The sequence below is a fragment of the Chrysemys picta genome, chromosome 1 (genome assembly GCF_011386835.1).
Source record: "Chrysemys picta bellii isolate R12L10 chromosome 1, ASM1138683v2, whole genome shotgun sequence".
Classification (NCBI taxonomy): domain Eukaryota; kingdom Metazoa; phylum Chordata; order Testudines; family Emydidae; genus Chrysemys; species Chrysemys picta.
In genome coordinates, this window is record NC_088791.1 from 91,501,480 (window position 1) to 91,519,270 (window position 17,791).

Below are 17,791 nucleotides of genomic sequence, written 5' to 3' on the forward strand. Positions count from 1 at the left end.
AAATTTGCAGATGATACAAAATTACTAAAGATAGTTAAGACCCAGGCAGACTGCAAAGAGCTACAAAAGGCTCTCTCAAAACTGGGTGACTGGGCAACAAAATGGCAGATGAAATTTAATGTTGATAAATGCAAAGTAATGCACATTGAAAAGCACAATCACAACTATTCATATAAAATGAGCTGTTACCACTCAAGAAAGAGATTTTGGAGTCATTGTGGATAGTTCTCTGAAAATATCCACTCAATGTGCAGTGGCAGTCAAAAAAGCGAACAGAAATTAAGAAAGGAATAGATAATAGGACAGAAAATATCATGTTGCCTCTATATAAATCCATGATATGCCCACATCTTGAATACTGTGTGCAGATGTGGTCGACCCATCTCAAAAAAGATATATTGAAATTGGAAAAGATTCAGAAAAGGGCAACAAAAATGATTAGGGGTATGGAACGGCTTCCGTATGAGGAGAGATTAATAAGACTGGGACTTTTCAGCTTGCAAAAGAGATGGCTAAGGGGAGATATGATTGAGGTCTATAAAATCACGACTGGTGTAGAGAAAGTAGATAAGGAAGTGTTGTTTACTACTTCTCATAACACAAGAACTAGGGGTCACCAAATGAAATTAATAGGCAGCAGGTTTAAAACAAATAAAAGAAGTATTTCTTCACACAACGCAGTCAACTGTGGAACTCCTTGCCAGAGGATATTGTGATGTGCAAGACCATAACATGGTTAAATAAAGAATTAGATAAATTCATGGAGGATAGGTCCATCAATGGCTATTAGCCAGGATGGGCAGGAATGGTGTCCCTAGCCTGTTTGCCAGAAGCTGGGAATGAGCGACAGGATATGGATCACTGTTCATTCCCTCTGGGGCACCTGGCAGTGGCCGCTGTCGGAAGACAGGATACTGGGCTAGATGGACCTTTGGTCTGACACAGTAGGGCCATTCTTATGTTCTTATGCAATGCTGTTTCTCCACAGGTAAAATACAAAATAGAGGCCTTAATATTAAGAAAACTGATATAACCATTCAGTGACTACATCTACCCCTAATCTAGGGCTCAGGCTCAGTGCTGAGAGAGAGACAAGTCCCTTAATCAAATACCAGGCCGTCTCCTGGAAGATCAGAGGGGGAAACTGATAAAGCAGTCGCGATTCACATCTGGAAGCTGTGCAGAGACTGACCATGTTTGTTTGGCAGCTGGAGAATGATATAGCTGTGACTGGGAAGGGGAAAGGGATCCCTAGTGCAAGAAATCCAGGGGATTAAAAAGCATTTCTTCATCGAGCAATTAAATAAGATATGAACTTTACATCTCTATAATGTCCACATTTCATCCCAAAGGATCTAAAAGCACAGTAGAGGCTCGGGCCCCAGGGTAAGCCAATGGAAAGGTTCCCAGTGTGGAAAATCTGCGAGGAACCTCACAAGATATTCACAGTTCTCACTTGCTCAAGGACTGGTATCCTCCAGCACTATGTCAAAAGTGGGTGGCCCTGGCCGGGGAGGCAAGGGTCATGTGTATTTTTCTCTCTTCCTTCCCTAAACGCAGAATCCTATGCAGCAGATAAAGGGATCCCATGATGTTTCCCAACAGAATTAGGAGGTATTCTTGTGTGGAAACTCACTCCAGTCCTGGGAAAGATGATTTCCTCTCTGCTGTCAACATCCCTTTTCCCTTCTCATTCACCCTCCCTTAGCACATATTTCTCCCCCCTCTATACATCCTCTGACGTCCTCAATAACTAACTAGTGAGAGTGTGCCGGGAACTGGTAGGTGTAGAGGGGATCACTTGACCCAAGACCAGCAGGCCAGCCAAAATTCTGCCCCATTTGTCCATGAGCTAGTTCCAGTGAACCCAGCTCTTTGTGCTAAGGAAAGAAGAAGGGATGGTCTCATGTTCACATTAGTACATGCAACTCATGCTTACTGGTATTGGCTTCGTTTCAAGCGATTAACTCTAGGGCACATTCCAAGGCCCTCATTCATTTTTTTACTTAGGCACATCTCCCATGGCTTCAGAGACAAGTTTGTCCAAGTAAATACTGGGTAAAAACTGAGTGAGGACTAAGAGCTTGGCCCATTTGCTTAGTTGGGACTTCTGCCTAAGTAAACTCCTGGGGGCCAGATTATGGGTGGCCCTTGCATGGGTGACTACATAAGGAGCCTACCCTGTGTGTCAATTGCAGGAGTGCAGGGCCTGCCCCTCTGCTGTGTCCCAGCAGGTGTATGTTGCCCCACAGGAAGGGAAGCAATAGAGCTATGCCTGGGCCTGTTCTCCTCACCCTTTGCATTGGCTTGCAAAGTGGGCTGAGCACATTGGGGGCAGCAAGCTGAAGTATCCTAGAAGATGGGGCAGCCTACCCAGGCCCCCTGCCTGCTGGGGTAGGGAGACACCCTGCCAATTCCAGGGCAGTGGCTAAATGCCACTATTTGGCCCTCAGTGAAGACCTCAGGATTTGTCCCTCAATTAGTGTTCCTGGTTTTTTGTTGTCTCTCCCCTCCCAGACACCTGTGACGGGAATGTAAAACAACACCTTCTAGATCTTACAATGAAACCCTAAGGTCCAAGATCTAATTTGTGCTCACTTCCCACCACCACCCATCTTCCAGTTAGAACATGGACTGGAAAATATGATAATATCTCTCCTCCCAGACACAAATTACCACTAACCCCGCCCCCTTCCCTTTTTGAACAGGCCTCAGTGAGAAAAGGGGATATGCCATAGCCACCTATCACTCCCCCTAATCAACCGCCTACCTTTCCCATCTACACCAGGGAACTCCACTCACATGCAGGAAGAGGTTCTCCGATGCCACCACCATTCGGAAGGCACTGTGCTCATTGATCAATCTGTCTGTCCTTGGAGTCTTTCTATGCTTTTCAAATGTGCAAACACAGAACCAAGTCATCCTCTCCAAACACTCCAAATGCCAGAAATCAAATCTCCCAGCATTCCCTCCACTACTTCCCACACCAAGACACGCAACTGAACCACAGAACATGAGAGAGGGGAAGACAACAAACAGCCTGCTGTGCAAAAAAACAAGAATGACAACATTCTAGGAAGGAGAAAGGTATGCCCCTGCTCCTTCTCCCATACACACACACACAGAGGATGTGCCACATGCTTTGAAGACAGGCCTACAGTAAAGTCAAGGGTAGCTGGGACGGGTTGTAATATCCAGACAGTGGGAGGAGTAATTCACAGATTACTTTCGTGGTTCTCCTCTGTCTCGGCGGTCACTGGGGGGAGCCCCCCGTTGTCATTCAGCCGCTTGGCCCTGTAGGTCTCATAGTGGATGTTGTGCGTCACTTCTTTTAGGTCTTGGAGGTGGGTCCTGCAGGAGACAGAGAGAAGGAGGATAAGAAAAATAATCAGCTGGGTCAATGTTATTCTTTCTGGGTCTATTTTATTTCCTAAGATAAATGGGACAGTTTCTACAGTCTGGCTGGCCAATGAACATTCGGAAGGCACTGTGCTCATTGATCAATCTGTCTGTCCTTGGAGTCTTTTTTATGGAGGCCATAATACATTAGCCAATTGAAACTGCATCCGTCAGCAAAATAAAATAGGCACACAGGATATGTCACACTGGCTCCGATCACTGGCCTCACCAGTGCAGTATGCTATCTCCTGCTACACCAGATCAGACCAATCAATGGTCCATTGAGCCAGCTATTCTGCATCCTGCTGTATCAGTTAAGACATCTGGTTCATCAGTCTTCCAGCAGCAGTTAATATATGATGCGTCAAAGAAGGTAAAACTTCCCCATGATCAGGGCTGGCTCTGGCTTTTTGGCCGCCCCAAGCAAAAAAAAAAAAAAAACCTGCGGCACAGCCGGAGCCAGGGTGCAGGGGGACTCCCTGCGTTGCAGATGTGCCCCAGCTAGCAGGGGGAGGGGCAGGAAGCGGGGGGAGGGGGAGAGAGAGAAGAGGGGTGGCCAGGGCTTCAGCAGGGGGCTGCCACGCGGCCCCGACTGCTGCGCCGTCTGCTGGGAGGCTCCGCGCCACTCCGGTCGGCTGGGAAGGAAGGACGAGGACTGCCCTGCCAGGCTTGCTGCAGGGCACTCCCGTCCTCCGCGCCACCACCCCCTACAGGGCGGCCCGAGCGAAACAAAAAAAAAAAGCGGCCGTGCTGCCCTAGGATTGGGCGGAATGCCGCCTCGAACAATCTGCCGCCCCAAGCACCAGCTTGCTCGGCTGGTGCCTGGAGCCAGCCCTGCCCATGATGCATCTGGTCAGTTGTGCAGTGGAGCCCAGAGTAGCTGTGCTGTTGTCACCAGCCCCCCGGAAGAGTCCCCACAGCCACAACTCCTTCCAACCAGTCATTAACCGCCAGAAAACGCCTGGGCTTTGACCACCATTGTTTAATGACCACCTTTTATTGAAAGATCTGGGGAAAGCCCAACAGTGACAGCTAGATGGTACCAGCATTAGGAATTTGTTGTGAGGGACAAACAATGCAATATTGTAATGTCACCATGACATCACTGTGTCACAATCTGAGGTTTCATCACTCCCAGATGCCAAAACACCATGACAACAGGAAGCATACAGGGGATTGGTTTTTAACTTTGATGTATATTTACATTGGGCTTCTTAAAAATACCTACCTTGTTAGTCTATAGGGCATAGAGATTACCTTCAAACAGGGGTGCTGAAAGCCATTGAACCAAACTGTAAACCCTGGATATGATGGAAACCACTTCAAGCCAGGGGATGCGGCAGCACCCTTGGTCCCATAGTTCCATCGCCTTCAAACTATGGGACTTGCCCACAGAATCTCGGCCAGATGTCAGTTCTCCTGAAAGGGCTTCAATCCATATATGAACTTGAGAGAAGGGGGACTGGAGATTGGGGATATGGAGCTTTTTATCTCTTGGTCAATTCTAATCCATCCCCAAATCAGGAGGACTATATGGTCTGAGAATTGGAAATGGACTGAAGAGTCTTTCCCTCTTTGTCACTGATTCCAACTCAGCCCTAAGTCAGGAGCAACTAAAAAGTGTTCCCATCTATTGTGTGTTTGCATAATGGGGCAGGGGGGAGGATATCACTCCAGTTCCTTGTCACACAGGCCATTCACATCACCCAAGCACCATCACAACTAACCCCCTTGTTGGCATAGCAATCATAGACATTAAAGATCAGCTAGGTTGCCCTGTCCATTAGTTCCCTATAGTAGTCAGCCCAGCTTGAATTGTCTTAAGAAATATGACTTTCATCCGTTTGGAGACTGTTCCATTATCATGGCTTTCGTCACTAGGAAATTCTATCTGAAAGTCTGTTAAGTACTGTAGCCCTTCTCATCAGGAATAGACAGTTACATAACCGCTGGCCTCACCTGATGACAAAGTCTCGAAGTAGGGCAAATTCACAGTGATTGAGGTTTTCCACTGTAAACAGAGAAAATTGGGAAATGGGGTGTTAAAAAAATCCTTCATTAGTACAGTGCATGGGATAATGGTCAAGACAGTGGGCTGACAGGCACAGATCTTATATTTCAAACAGGGCATACAGTGCTATATGTGCATAACATGCAGTCTATTGGGCTTGTCAGTTCTTAAAACCACAAGGGAGGGTTCACTTGAAAAGCGAGGTGACCTCATGGGCCCTAACGTGGCACCTTTCATATTCTAGAGTGGCAGCAATACCCTGCCAGTTGCTGATACCACAGTGGTAGCTCCAATTCCCCTCAGCAGAAGTGTTTGAAAATATCTTTGTTTTATTTTGATTAAAAAATATGTCTAACTATAGGTGCGAGGGGTAGTGCTCTGCTGCGTACCTGGAGCTTTGCGTGCCTGAGCCTAGGTAGATACATCCATCTCAAAAGGATGGACCTGTTTACCTTCAATGACGCCCCAAGGAGTTTTCCTGCCCAGGATTCTTTTGCCATTTACTTGGTATTCCTTGTCGCTGCCCACCACTGCAAACGGCATGCTTTCCTGCTGGAGATAGACAGGTAGACAAGCCTAGTCAAGCTGTTCCTCTGCGCACTAGACAACAATGAGATATGGGCTGTAGTACTACTTCTCTCTCTCCACCCTTCCCTGTTACCCTCTTCCCTCCAGCATACGGTCTTCTGCAGGACAAGAGGCACTCATTGCCAATGACCATCCAATGACTGGCCACTGCAGACTATGACAATATCCCAAGCATTTCAACAGTTGTTTACAGCTGTTGCCAGAGCTGAGCCTGCAGAGGTTCCCAGTGATTCCGTGGGTTCTGCAGATGGGTGCAGTATTGTTCTAGGTGAGTCTTCAAATGTGACCGGCATTTTTGAATCATAGGAGTGATGAATATGGAGCTCTCTAAAATCATTTATTAATACTGTATGCTGGCCTGACTTTGGCCTGGTGTTTGCTGCACTCATATTTTGGTGTAAGTATTTCTCCCCAGGGGTCTCTCTGGGGTGGTTCCCAGAAGGAAAGAGGAGATGGCTCAAGATGGTCACCTATGAGTCCTAAAGGGACAATGCCAGAATTGTTCGCTCTGACAACCCTACTCAGTCTCCTGCCAGGGTATGAAACTTTCTCAACCAGACAGCAAAAGCCACCAACACTTGACCAAGCTCCTGCAAGTCAAAGAGCTCGGAAGTGTGTGTGTGTGTGTGTATGGGGTGGGAGGGGGGGAGAAAGGACACTGCAAGGGGGTGCATGAGATTGAAAAGACTCAGACACAGGAACCTATGGGGGTGTCTGAAGAAGCTAGGCCTACCTAGGTTTGGGGCCTACCAGTATGGGATGGTAGGACTCGAGGTAGGACAGATGTGCAGGAAGGCTGTTTGTTACTTTAAAATCCTATTTTTTTCTCTAGTGCTCCATTCCATGAGCTATATGTTGTTTTAAGGAGGCTGCAGGTCACTGTATCACTGGGTGATAAGAGGTTGCTATACATGGAGCATTGTACCCACGTCCCAGGCTCAGAGTGGAAGAATCACATGATTCCAACCCCGAGATAGATCTTTTGCCTGTACCTATCACCTGAGGAGATGCACTAAGGGAGTTTGTCTTCACTGCAGAGTTAACTTGGCCTTTTACTCAGGTGTTGCCCTTAACTCTCCTCCCTTCCAGACACAAAACTCTGTCACCCAAGTTTAGTGGTGTTTTCAACCCCAACTAGCTGTCCTGTCCTGGGGTATAGGCTAAAGCAGGGGTAGGCAACCTATGGCACATGTGCCGAAGGCGGCACGCGAGCTGATTTTCAGTGGCACTCACACTGCCCGGGTCCTGGCCACCAGTCCGAGGGGCTCTGCATTTTAATTTATTTTAAATGAAGCTTCTTAAACATTTTAAAAACCTTATTTACTTTACATACAACAATAGTTTCGTTATATATTATAGACTTATAGAAAGAGACCTTCTAAAAACATTACCGGCACGCGAAACCTTAAATTAGAGTGAATAAATGAAGACTCAGCACATCACTTCTGAAAGGTTGCCGACCCCTGGGCTAAAGGCTGAGTGAAGCTGATAACCCACTCACTTTGCAGTGAGGACACAGATTAAATCATTCCAGTGCTGATAGTCCTCCAATGCCTTCCCACAATTCCTCTCATCTGGCCAGAAGGACAGACAAGTTCTCCTACAATTCATTGGGAAAGAATCAGAGTGGCTCATCTCACTGCAGCACAAAGAACCATGGGAGATGCCCCCTCCCGCCCCCCAAGTCCTAGCAACACACACACACAGGGGACTGCAGCATCAATGAGGACACAATAACTTTGGAGTGGCCACTCACACCTAGACTAGGCTAACCCAGGTGCTGATCCTCCATGTTTACTCTGCAGTGAAGAAATACCAAGAGGGGGCAGAGGTGCAGCTAGTTCTATAAATGTGACAGTCCACAGAGGTACCCGACACTTCCTGTGTAGAAATCCCTTGCTTCCATAGGTTAGTCTGGAGATCCCCCAATATTTCCATAGGTTTTCGCAGGTCTCCACAATGTTCCATAAGTTTAGGGCTTCTGATTTTCAGTATTAACTGATAAACACCAGTAAAACATCCCAATAAAAAATGAAATCAGTGTTCAATAAACATGGGGAAAACATGGGAAATGGTTAGTTGGATCTAAAGTTTTGTCTACACGGAGCAGTAATGCGGATGACAGAGGTATGATTTCTAAAGCACACTAATGTGTTGCACATTAATTGGTCTGTGTAGACCCTGCTGGTTCACACTAAAGGTTCCCTAGTGCACTTTAGTGTAGCACTGTTTCAAACAGCCAGGGCCGGCTCCAGGCACCAGCTTCTCAAGCAGGTGCTTGGGGCGGCTGCTCCGGAGAGGGGCGGCAGGTCCAGGTATTCGGCGGCAATTCGGCGGACGGTCCCTCACTCCGCCTGGGAGTGAAGGACCTCCCGCCGAATTGCCGCAGCAGATCGCGATCATGGCTTTTTTTAGATCGCGATCGCGGCTTTTTTTTTTTTTTTTTTTGGTTTTGGCTGCTTGGGGCGGCCAAAACCCTGGAGCCGGCCCTGCAAACAGCTTTACTTTAAAGTGCACTAGGGAACATTACAAAGAGATTGGCCTTTTATTCATCCCTCCTCCTGGGGGGAGGGATAGCTCAGTGGTTTGAGCATTGGCCTGCTAAACCCAGCGTTGTGAGCTCAATCCTTGAGAGGGCCATTTAGGGATCTAGGGCAAAAATCTGTCTGGGGATTGGTCCTGCTTTGAGCAGGGGTTGGACTAGATGATCTCCTGAAGTCCCTTCCAACCCTGATATTCTATGATTCTTTAGTGTATATACTACTGTAATGTGTATAATATATATAGGCATGGAAGAATTAGATTTTTATTGGTAAAAGTAGGTAAACATCAATTTAAGGGACACACAAACTGATGAAAAATATTTCCACTGATGATAATTGAAATTTACAGATAGACAAAGTAAGAAAAATGCTGCTTGAGAACTTACTAGGGTTTGATTTAAGGATATTTACTCTTTATATTTTGACATGTGATATTGACAATTTGTGTTTGAACGGTTATAAAGCTTTAACTTTTTGAATCTCAACATCTACTGTCATTAAATAATTATTGTCCTATCTTCCCTATCATCTGACCAGCACCCCAATTTCACCCACTGTGAAAATTTTAATTGAAAAAACTGCTTAAAAATAAACTTTGATATTATCCATCAAAATTATGAAAAAATAAAAAATCGAATTCTGCGAAGCCTAAGTATATACATAGAGAAATCCCCAAAACCACAGATTTTTGACATCTACACAAAACTCAAAAATTGCTAAAAATAACCCCCCTGCAAATTAAATTCATAAACCCCCAAAAGGAAAAGCCCTAGATGTCTTCTACAGATGTCCCCAGCTTCCTAGAGATTGGTCTGCAGATATCCCCAGCATTTCTACAGGAGATGGCTGCAATGATGATTGACGTGAAAGGGAAATATGATCAAATTTTTACTTGGGAGATTCCCAAAAATAAGAGTTTGAGGGGTCAAGCTGAGAACAAGCTGGGCTTAAACAGCAACAGGTCACATGGGAAGTTAAACCCAGCCCAAACCCAGTGACCAGCAAGATGAAGTGAAACAAACAGTCCTCTTAAATTCAGCAATCACAGCACTCTATGGTGCTAATGAACGGAGACAATGCAAATTAAATTAGAAAGGATAAAAGAACCCACCCTCCCTACTGGATATAAACGGTAATAATAATACTTTGCATTATAGCATCTTTCATCCAAGGATCTCAAAGCACTTTGAAAACTAGAGTGATTTGTCTCCATTCTGCATTCAGTGAAATCTAACCACTCCTCAGTACTCTCTCATGATATGGTGTGTCCTACCCTGATTTTGTCATTCTCTGTTTTATCCTCCAGGTCCTCATCAAACTCTTTCTGGGGGTAAAACTCGATCCCATTCACCTCCAGTTCTTTGCGCACCTGGGCAGGGAAACATTGGAAAGTAAAAAGCAGTGCAAGCACTGAATTATGGCAGACAACAGAGTGCAGGGGTATTACATTCCTACTGCAACATGCTCAAGGGGAAGGGGCCTGCAGGGAATACTCCTGAAGGAGTGTGTGATACAGTTGTGACACACAGCAGTGCTGGCAAGAGATTGGACTTTATTCACTGGCCCCATTGGTCAGGGTTATGAAGGATTAATACCCCAGTCACAGAACAGGGATCAGCAGAAAGACATCTTGGCAGGTCACAGCACAGGTGTGAAACCCTTGCCATCACTGTGACAAATGCCCTGTGAGAGACTTCAGCATAGAAACAGCTGCTCTTCCACAATAGATGCATCCATCAGTTAGTTTTTGCCCAGGGTGATCTCTAGTAGATTTCAGTTCACCAGAAGATCCACCCATTTTTAATTCTCCATTGTGGTGCCCCTAGCAGACCATTCAGCATTATTCTTTGTGGTCTTAGTTGATCATTTCCTTAGGCTCATTTGGGCTAGGAAGGTACATTCTCCTATCAATTAGTCTGAGTTCAGAGGTAGGGTTCACTAGCACAGATACATGCTAATGTCAGCTCTGACCCGCTGTGGGCACATGTTTTGCGAAGGTTCATTTAAAGGACAAGCGTGTTCTTGGATAAGGCCATATTGTCAGGAATGTACGGCAACTTGGGAAAGAGCTGAATTGCTGTGATATCCTACCAGCTGGAAAGGTGGCCTTCCCCATATTAGTCTGAACGATTTAGGCAATCTTCTGCCATATGAGCACACCCAGATCATCGCACACGCCCCACATTGACACAGAACCAGGTCCAGTTTTAAGGTTGCACGATAGCTGGACTCTGTCAGTGGAGAAGAATCCAATATTGTATCCCGTGGCAGCAGCTGAGTGCTGTTCTGAACCATGAAGGGAAACACCAGGATGTCTGAGTGGTCAAGACAATATAATCCCAGTCTGAAGGATACAACCACCTTTCTCACCTTCCTGCCAGGACAGGTGAGGCTGGGAAAGACTCGTTCCACACAGGCGTGGTGGTACTCACCCTTTGTTTGAACTCAGTCTTCTCTTCCAGGGTCATGGTGTCTGCCTTGGCGATAACAGGGATGATGTTTACTACTTTGCTGAGATGTTTCATGAACTCTAGGTCCAGGGGTCGCAAGCTGCAGCCCGATAAAAAGGAATAAGTGAGAGTCATTTTACCACATCACCCTTAATGCTGGCTCCGCTCTTCTCCCTCCCAGAGTCCAGACGAGAGGGGGAAGGGAGAGCTCTCCTGCGTATCCCCCAAGAGATGCTCCCATTAGATCTCTTCTCCTCCTTCCTCCTCACACAATGCCTAGAAAAAAACCTATGGGGAGAGCTGGCCTGTCTATCCCATTCTAATGCTTTTCTGTACAGCCTTCCCAGTGTCCAGCCCAGTAGGGAAAAGTTAAACAGCAGTGGGATTCCTATGCATGACCCATGGGAGAGATGAAAGAGGCAGAGTGGGATGTATGTAGGAGTGATGCATGGGGGGGGAGAGACTCGTGGAGAACATAAAGTAGAGGGAGTAGTGAGATACATATGACTGGTCCATAGGGGGAGCTAAAGTAGAGGTGCAGTAAGATAGAGATGAGATAGGATACATCAGTGTTTCCCAAACTTGTTCCGCCATTTGTGTAGGGAAAGCCCCTGGCGGGCCGGGCTGGTTTGTTTACCTGCCGCGTCCACAGGTCCGGCCGATTGTGGCTCCCAGTGGCCGCAGTTCGCTGCTCCATGCCATTGGGAGCTGCTAGAAGCGGCGGCCGGTATGTCTCTCGGCCAGCTTCGCTTCCTGTAGCTCCCATTAGCCTGGAGCAGCGAATCGCAGCCAGTGGGAGCCACGATCGGCCAGACCTGCGGACTCAGCAGGTAAACAAACCGGCCTGGCCCACCGGGGCTTTCCCTACACAAGTGGCGGAACAAGTTTGGGAAACACTGGGATACATATAAGTGATGAGTGGGAGAGATGAAGCAGTCAGCAGCGGGATACGTACGAGTGACCCGTGGGGGAGATGAAGTAGAGGCAGCAGTGGACTCTCGTGTCTGGGATTCGTTTTTTCCTTGCAATATTCACTTCCTCTTTCAGGAATTTTTCATATTGCTCATTGATGTATTTCTCAATGGGCTCCCAGCTGTGAAGGTCAGAGAGAGAGAGAGAGAGAGAGGCACATTCCTTCCTCATGCTTCATACATACAGTGCCTCTGGCACTTACAGGAACTAAGAGGGTTTACAGGGTGGGAGGGTATCATCCATTAGCCTGATCAGCTCCTGCCAGGGTTATTGATCAGCAGAGGTGCTCAAGCTGAAGCCCCAGTGGCATACGTGGAAGGGGCTGCTGGCTGGGCGTTCTCTGTGAGGGCCCCCCGTGACTTTGGAATTTGCCTTACTCTGATCCAAAATAGTCAGAATCTGCTGAATTATTTTGCGGGGGGGGAGGGGGGAGCAGAAGATTGCAAGCGGGGCGGGGGGAACTGCTGGACTGGGAGGGGGACTTGAGAAGGATGCGTTGCCTGGTTTGCTGGTAGTGGATTATACTGACTGCACTGCTGCACCAAAATTACACTTGGGGTGTGAATTTTGTTGAGTTTTTAAGTTATGCCTAGGGTCCTAGAGCATAGCGATAGGCACTCCTTTATAGCATGTGTATGCCTAAGTAAAATAAATGAAATAATAATGATAAGGATTGAACATTTCCTGAGCTTCTTTCATCTAGTAGGATCCCAAACACTTTATAAGCTGTGTATATAAGAATCATGTCACCTGCCACTGAAGTGCAGCCACCTCTGGAGTGGAACATGTTGGTAGTTTAACAATTCACAGCAACACTTCACAGCAGTATATGGGCCTGATCCGAAGCCCATTGAAGGCAATAGGAATATTTCCATTGACGTCAATGGGCTTTGGATCAGGCCTTAAGCGAGGAAGAGAAGAATAACATCACATCCCTTTGGAACCCCCGAATACCTTTATCCAGATTGGAGTTTGGCAGGATGCTACTCTAACACCTTTATTCTTCTCAGATTTACTATGGGATCTGTAACGAATACATCTTGTATGCAAGACAACAGCTGGAGCCACAGAGTACCCCCAGTCCCATGCTGGGGACTGGTTCAGAACTGAATCAGAAAGAACACCAACATCCCATCCTGCTGCGCTGACTCAGCCTGGAGCTGAGCTCATACTGACCTGTTTACTGTGTTCCAGAGGTGGGGTCCATCTTAGAGCTGGGTGCTGACTCTTCTGCATGAGTAGGTCAGCTACCCAAGAGGCAAACAGAGAGAGGGGGAAGATAGATGGGGAGGTCAGACACTCACCAATTCTCATTGTTGATCTGGTCACCAAACCCTGGGGTGTCAATTACCGTCAGTTTCATCTTGACACCACCTTCTTCAATGACTGGGGAAGAAAGCAGAAAAGACCTTATGATCTCCCTCGAGATCGGCTTTTGTGTAGGCTTCTATGACACATGTGGGAATGACGATGTTCTGCCCTTTCCACCACCACAGAAGCAAGGGAGAGACAGTTCGTGCCTCACTCAGAGCAGGAACTTTGAACCTAGGTCTCCCACTTCCCAGATGAGTGCCCTAACCACCAGGCTACTGGCTAGTCTGGAGTGGGTCAGGGTCTCTCTCTCCTGCTCTCAAAAATTTGGAAAGGTCTCGGTTTCATCTCAATGTGAAACTAAATCTCGAATTCTGGTTTTCCAGCCAGCCCTAGTAAAAGTCCTTGACAGGACTGTACTAAGACACCAGCACCCCCTATGCTCTTTCAGCCAGTACTGGTGGTCCTCGGGATACTTTCCCTGGTTCTTACCATGCCCAATGGCCTTGATCTCCACTGTCTTAGGGATCTTCTCCTCACGGTTCCAGCCTGAAGACTTGCGGCTAACTTGGGATTTGAAGAGGGTGTTCACCAGTGTTGATTTCCCCAGCCCGCTTTGACCTGATAAACGTAAAGGGGAAGAATGTAGCATTCACCACAGCTGTGCCCTGACAATAGGCTGAAGAACTTAAACCCAGGGAAGTTGCCAGGTTGGGTGTACGGGATCTTCTTGCCCTTCATATGTACCTTAAGGGAAAATCACAAGGACAGGGACTAGGGATCTACTGGAACTAGGCATGGCCTGATATTAAAGCATCTGTCCTTCACCCATACTCCCAATGATCCCCTGTACCCTTATAACCTCTTGTACTTGTGCCTGTGAGAGTGAAGTCAAAGCCCGACAAAGCTTCTCTCTATGCCCTCCAAAGGCTCCGTAGGCCTTGATGATCCCTCCTACCTACAACCATGATGTTGAAGTCAAAGCCTGTCTTCATGGTCTTCTTGCGCATCTGCTCAATGATGGTGTCGATCCCAATGTAGCCCAGCAGGTTGGAGTTAATGCCAACAGGTTTCATTGGCACTGCTGGTTTTTGCCGGGGCTCCGGCACCAGCTCAGACATAGCTGCCTCAATCTTGTTGTCTGCTGACCCTGCCCGGGAGAAAGGAGGGAGAACTGTCATTCAGGTGGCACCACTAGTAATCTCCCTCTGCCCTTCTCTGGTGCTGGGTCTCGGATGTGTGTTTTACTGGCTGCTTGCTGGGCATGAATTAGGTTACAGATTTGAGCTTTACGGCCCTTACTGGACAGTTAACTTTCTGAGGCTCTGGCTCTATGTTATACACCATTGCATCCTGGGAGCTCCAAGGGATGGGGCCCCTAGAGCATGGCATGTGCAGGGGGGACAGGAGGGAAAACGTCTGTCTCGTTGCCTCTGTGGCCCCAGGACTGTGGAAGGCCCTCCCCCCTTTGACCTAGAAATGTCCGCAGAATCAGCCCCTTCAACATCAGGTTGAAAACTGGCTCTCAGCAACTGCTGCTGGATGGTCTTGTGGGTTTAACCATATGGTTTTTAATATGTAGGTCTAAATTTTCAAGTGTTCCCATGGGTACTCAACAGTGAAGGCACCCAAAATCCGGGAGCACTTTTGAAAAGGCGGCCCAACCTAAATATAACACTGTATTTCTGCTATCATAGCCCTCTTTAGCTGTCACTTTCTCGTTCTTTTAAGGAGAGACTAGGCTAATTATCAGAGCAAGAGTGTGGGAAGCCGGAGATCCAGCTTCTATTTCTTACTCATCTATAGACTCACTGCACGTCTCTGGGCAAGTCACTTAACCTCTCTGTGCCTGTTCTTCCATCTATATGGGGTTACCCACTTCACAGGTAGTGTAGGCAGAGCTCACTGCACCCCAGTGACTCCTTGTATCCGTCCATTCCCCCCACAGACTCCCTGTGCCACCCTCCAATCCCCCTCTATTGCAGGGATTCTCCCTACCAGCCACATTCAATTTTTTGAATGTGGCTGGTAGGGAGAGTCCCTACACTGAATGTGTACAAAGCAATTGTTATTGCCATCACAACATATAGCAGTGAGACCTGGCAACTTACCAAGAAAGATATGAAAAAGCTGGATGCATTTCATCACTAATGTCTGGGAGGAATATTGGGAATAACATATAGAGATAGGAAGATGAATGAAGAAGTCAGAAGAATGACTGGACAAAGCCCCCTCTCACAAATAATCTACAAAAGAAGACATCAGTGGCTCGGACATGTGCTGAGAATGGAAAAAGAACACTTACCAAATACCGCCCTTGAATGGAAGCCAGAAAACTCAAGAAGAAAGAGAGGAAGACCGCGAATAACATGGAAATGAACAGTTCTGAATGACATCAAGCACCTCAACATGAAATGGGAAGATTTGGAGAGAAGGGCAATTGAGAGGCAAAGGATGGTAAATGTGGGTAGCCTAATGTGCAGCAAAGCACGGGATGGACTAAGGCAGGGGTAGGCAACCTGCGGCACGCGTGCCGAAGGTGGCACGCAAGCTGATTTTCAGTGGCACTCACACTACCTGGGTCCTGCCCATCGGTCCGGGGGACTCTGCATTTTAATTTAAATGAAGTTTCTTAAATATTTTAAAAACCTTATTTACTTTACATACAACAATAGTTTAGTTATATATTACAGACTTATAGAAAGAGACCTTCTAAAAATGTTAAAATGTATGACCGGCACGCAAAACCTTAAATTAGAGTGAATAAATGAAGACTCGGCACACCACTTCTGAAAGGTTGCTGACCCCTGGACTAAGGTCCCTACCAGCCATGTCTACACTAGAGCTTACAGTGCAAAGTCGTACCAATGCAGCTGTGCCGCTGTAAGATCTCCTGTGTAGCCGCTCTATGCCGGCGGGAGAGCGCTCTCCCATTGACATAATTACTCCACCCCCAGCAAGCGGCAGCAGCTTTGTTGGTGGGAGAAGCTCTCCTGCCGATATAGCGCTGTCCACACCGGGGCTTATGTGGGTGTAACTTACATCACTCAGGGGGATGTTTTTTCCACACCCCTAAACAGCATAAGTTATCCCGATATACGTGTCAGTGTAGACCTTCTTCTTTCTTTCTTTCTCTTTCAGGGTATCAGCATTTTTACACAGTATTGGGGTGATGGGCAGAGCTGAGAGGAGGGGTATTGTTATGCTGGAAGGGGTTAATGGCTGCCATCAGCTAATACAGAAGTGGCTGAAGAAGTAGCTCTGCTAACCAGATGCCAGGGGCTCTGTGCCTCCTCCATTGCTTTTGGTTTTTCTGATTTTCAACAAAATCTGGCTGTGGATGCCTTGAACATGCCCTGTTTTATACAATATTGTAGCCAGGTTGGTTCCAGGATATTAGAGAGCCAAGGTGAGAAGTTGGTCCAATAACAGATATTACCTCACCCACCTTCTCTCCCTAGAACCTTCCTGACACTTGGGAAGCGATTGGATTCAGTATTCAAAATGGTCATATTATAGACAGACAGACAGTCAGACAAGTTCAGTGTAGGGCCTCGCAAGCTCAGCCAAAAATGGAGCTAATAGCACCTATCTCACAGGAACATTGTGAAGCTTCATTAGTGTTTGTTAAGCACTTTGAGGGCCTCAGATGAAAGTGACAAGGGAAGTGCAAGGTGTTGTCATTATTTCATCACTTCCCTCTCTCTCAGCCAACACATCCAGGGAGGGTCCCACAGATTTCTAAGATCTAACCTTTTCTCTCTGTCCACCCAGCTAAAATTCTTGTCCAGGCCTTCATCATTGCCTCTCTGGGTCACTGTAACCTCCTTCTCCCTGGCCAGCCTGACACCCACATTGTACCCTTCCAGCCCATACCAAAACACAGCCACTCGGATCATCTGACCTCAGCACAGTGGTGCAAGTGGGACGGTCCAGTCCGGTCCGCCGTACCAGTAAGCTATTTATAGCCTGCATGGCGTACTGGAAAGACATAGGAGGAGCAGAACGTGGGGCCGCCAGCAGCTCCTCCAGCATGGCTGTACCACCCCCAGCCCTTCCATGCAGCTGTGTGCCTGTGTCTCCTGTCTAGGGTCTGTACAGGAGCCCCACCGGAGGGCAGGGCTGGGGGTGGGGCTTGTACAGCCGCAGCGGAGGAGCTGCCGGTGTGGGGCCACTGTCTGCTCCTTTTGCCACTGCGGTTCCAGAGAGCCCTGTGGTTGAGAAGTCTCCGGCGAAGTGGGAGGAGGACAGAGCCCCCTCTCCCTCCACCAGGTAACATGGGATGGATCATGGGGAGGGGAGGGGAAGAGCATAGGGCCTGGGCTGGTGGTGGGGCAGAGTCACATGAGGAGGTCACGTGCCTCCCCGTTTTAGCTGATTCGGTGTACTGGTATGAAATGAATTCTACTTTCACCACTGCCTCAGCACCACCACCTCTTGGAATGTCTGCCCCCTCACATACATCTCTGTGCTTTCTTCCATACCACCCTCTCCACAAAGCACAAACACCCTCTCTG

The 17,791-nt window shown here is 47.5% G+C and overlaps 1 protein-coding gene across 9 annotated transcripts in view; it reads right to left on the reverse strand.

Annotated features, from left to right (window-relative positions):
* Positions 1–17,791, reverse strand: part of SEPTIN3 (septin 3) — a 52,279-nt gene that overhangs the window by 5,148 nt on the left and 29,340 nt on the right. For 7 of the 9 annotated variants that reach the window (XM_065562936.1, XM_065562919.1, XM_065562925.1 and 4 more), the window contains 9 exons: positions 14,233–14,424; positions 13,767–13,895; positions 13,268–13,349; positions 11,947–12,084; positions 10,974–11,091; positions 9,815–9,910; positions 5,863–5,962; positions 5,359–5,410; positions 2,803–3,351 (listed from right to left, as the gene is read on the reverse strand). In XM_065562936.1, the coding sequence (XP_065419008.1) occupies positions 3,216–3,351; positions 5,359–5,410; positions 5,863–5,962; positions 9,815–9,910; positions 10,974–11,091; positions 11,947–12,084; positions 13,268–13,349; positions 13,767–13,895; positions 14,233–14,424 (1,043 nt within the window). In that variant the 3' untranslated portion in view covers positions 2,803–3,215. The remainder of the gene's footprint in view (positions 1–2,802; positions 3,352–5,358; positions 5,411–5,862; positions 5,963–9,814; positions 9,911–10,973; positions 11,092–11,946; positions 12,085–13,267; positions 13,350–13,766; positions 13,896–14,232; positions 14,425–17,791) is intronic. The other 2 variants (XM_065562933.1, XM_065562944.1) reach the window with 1 other exon arrangement.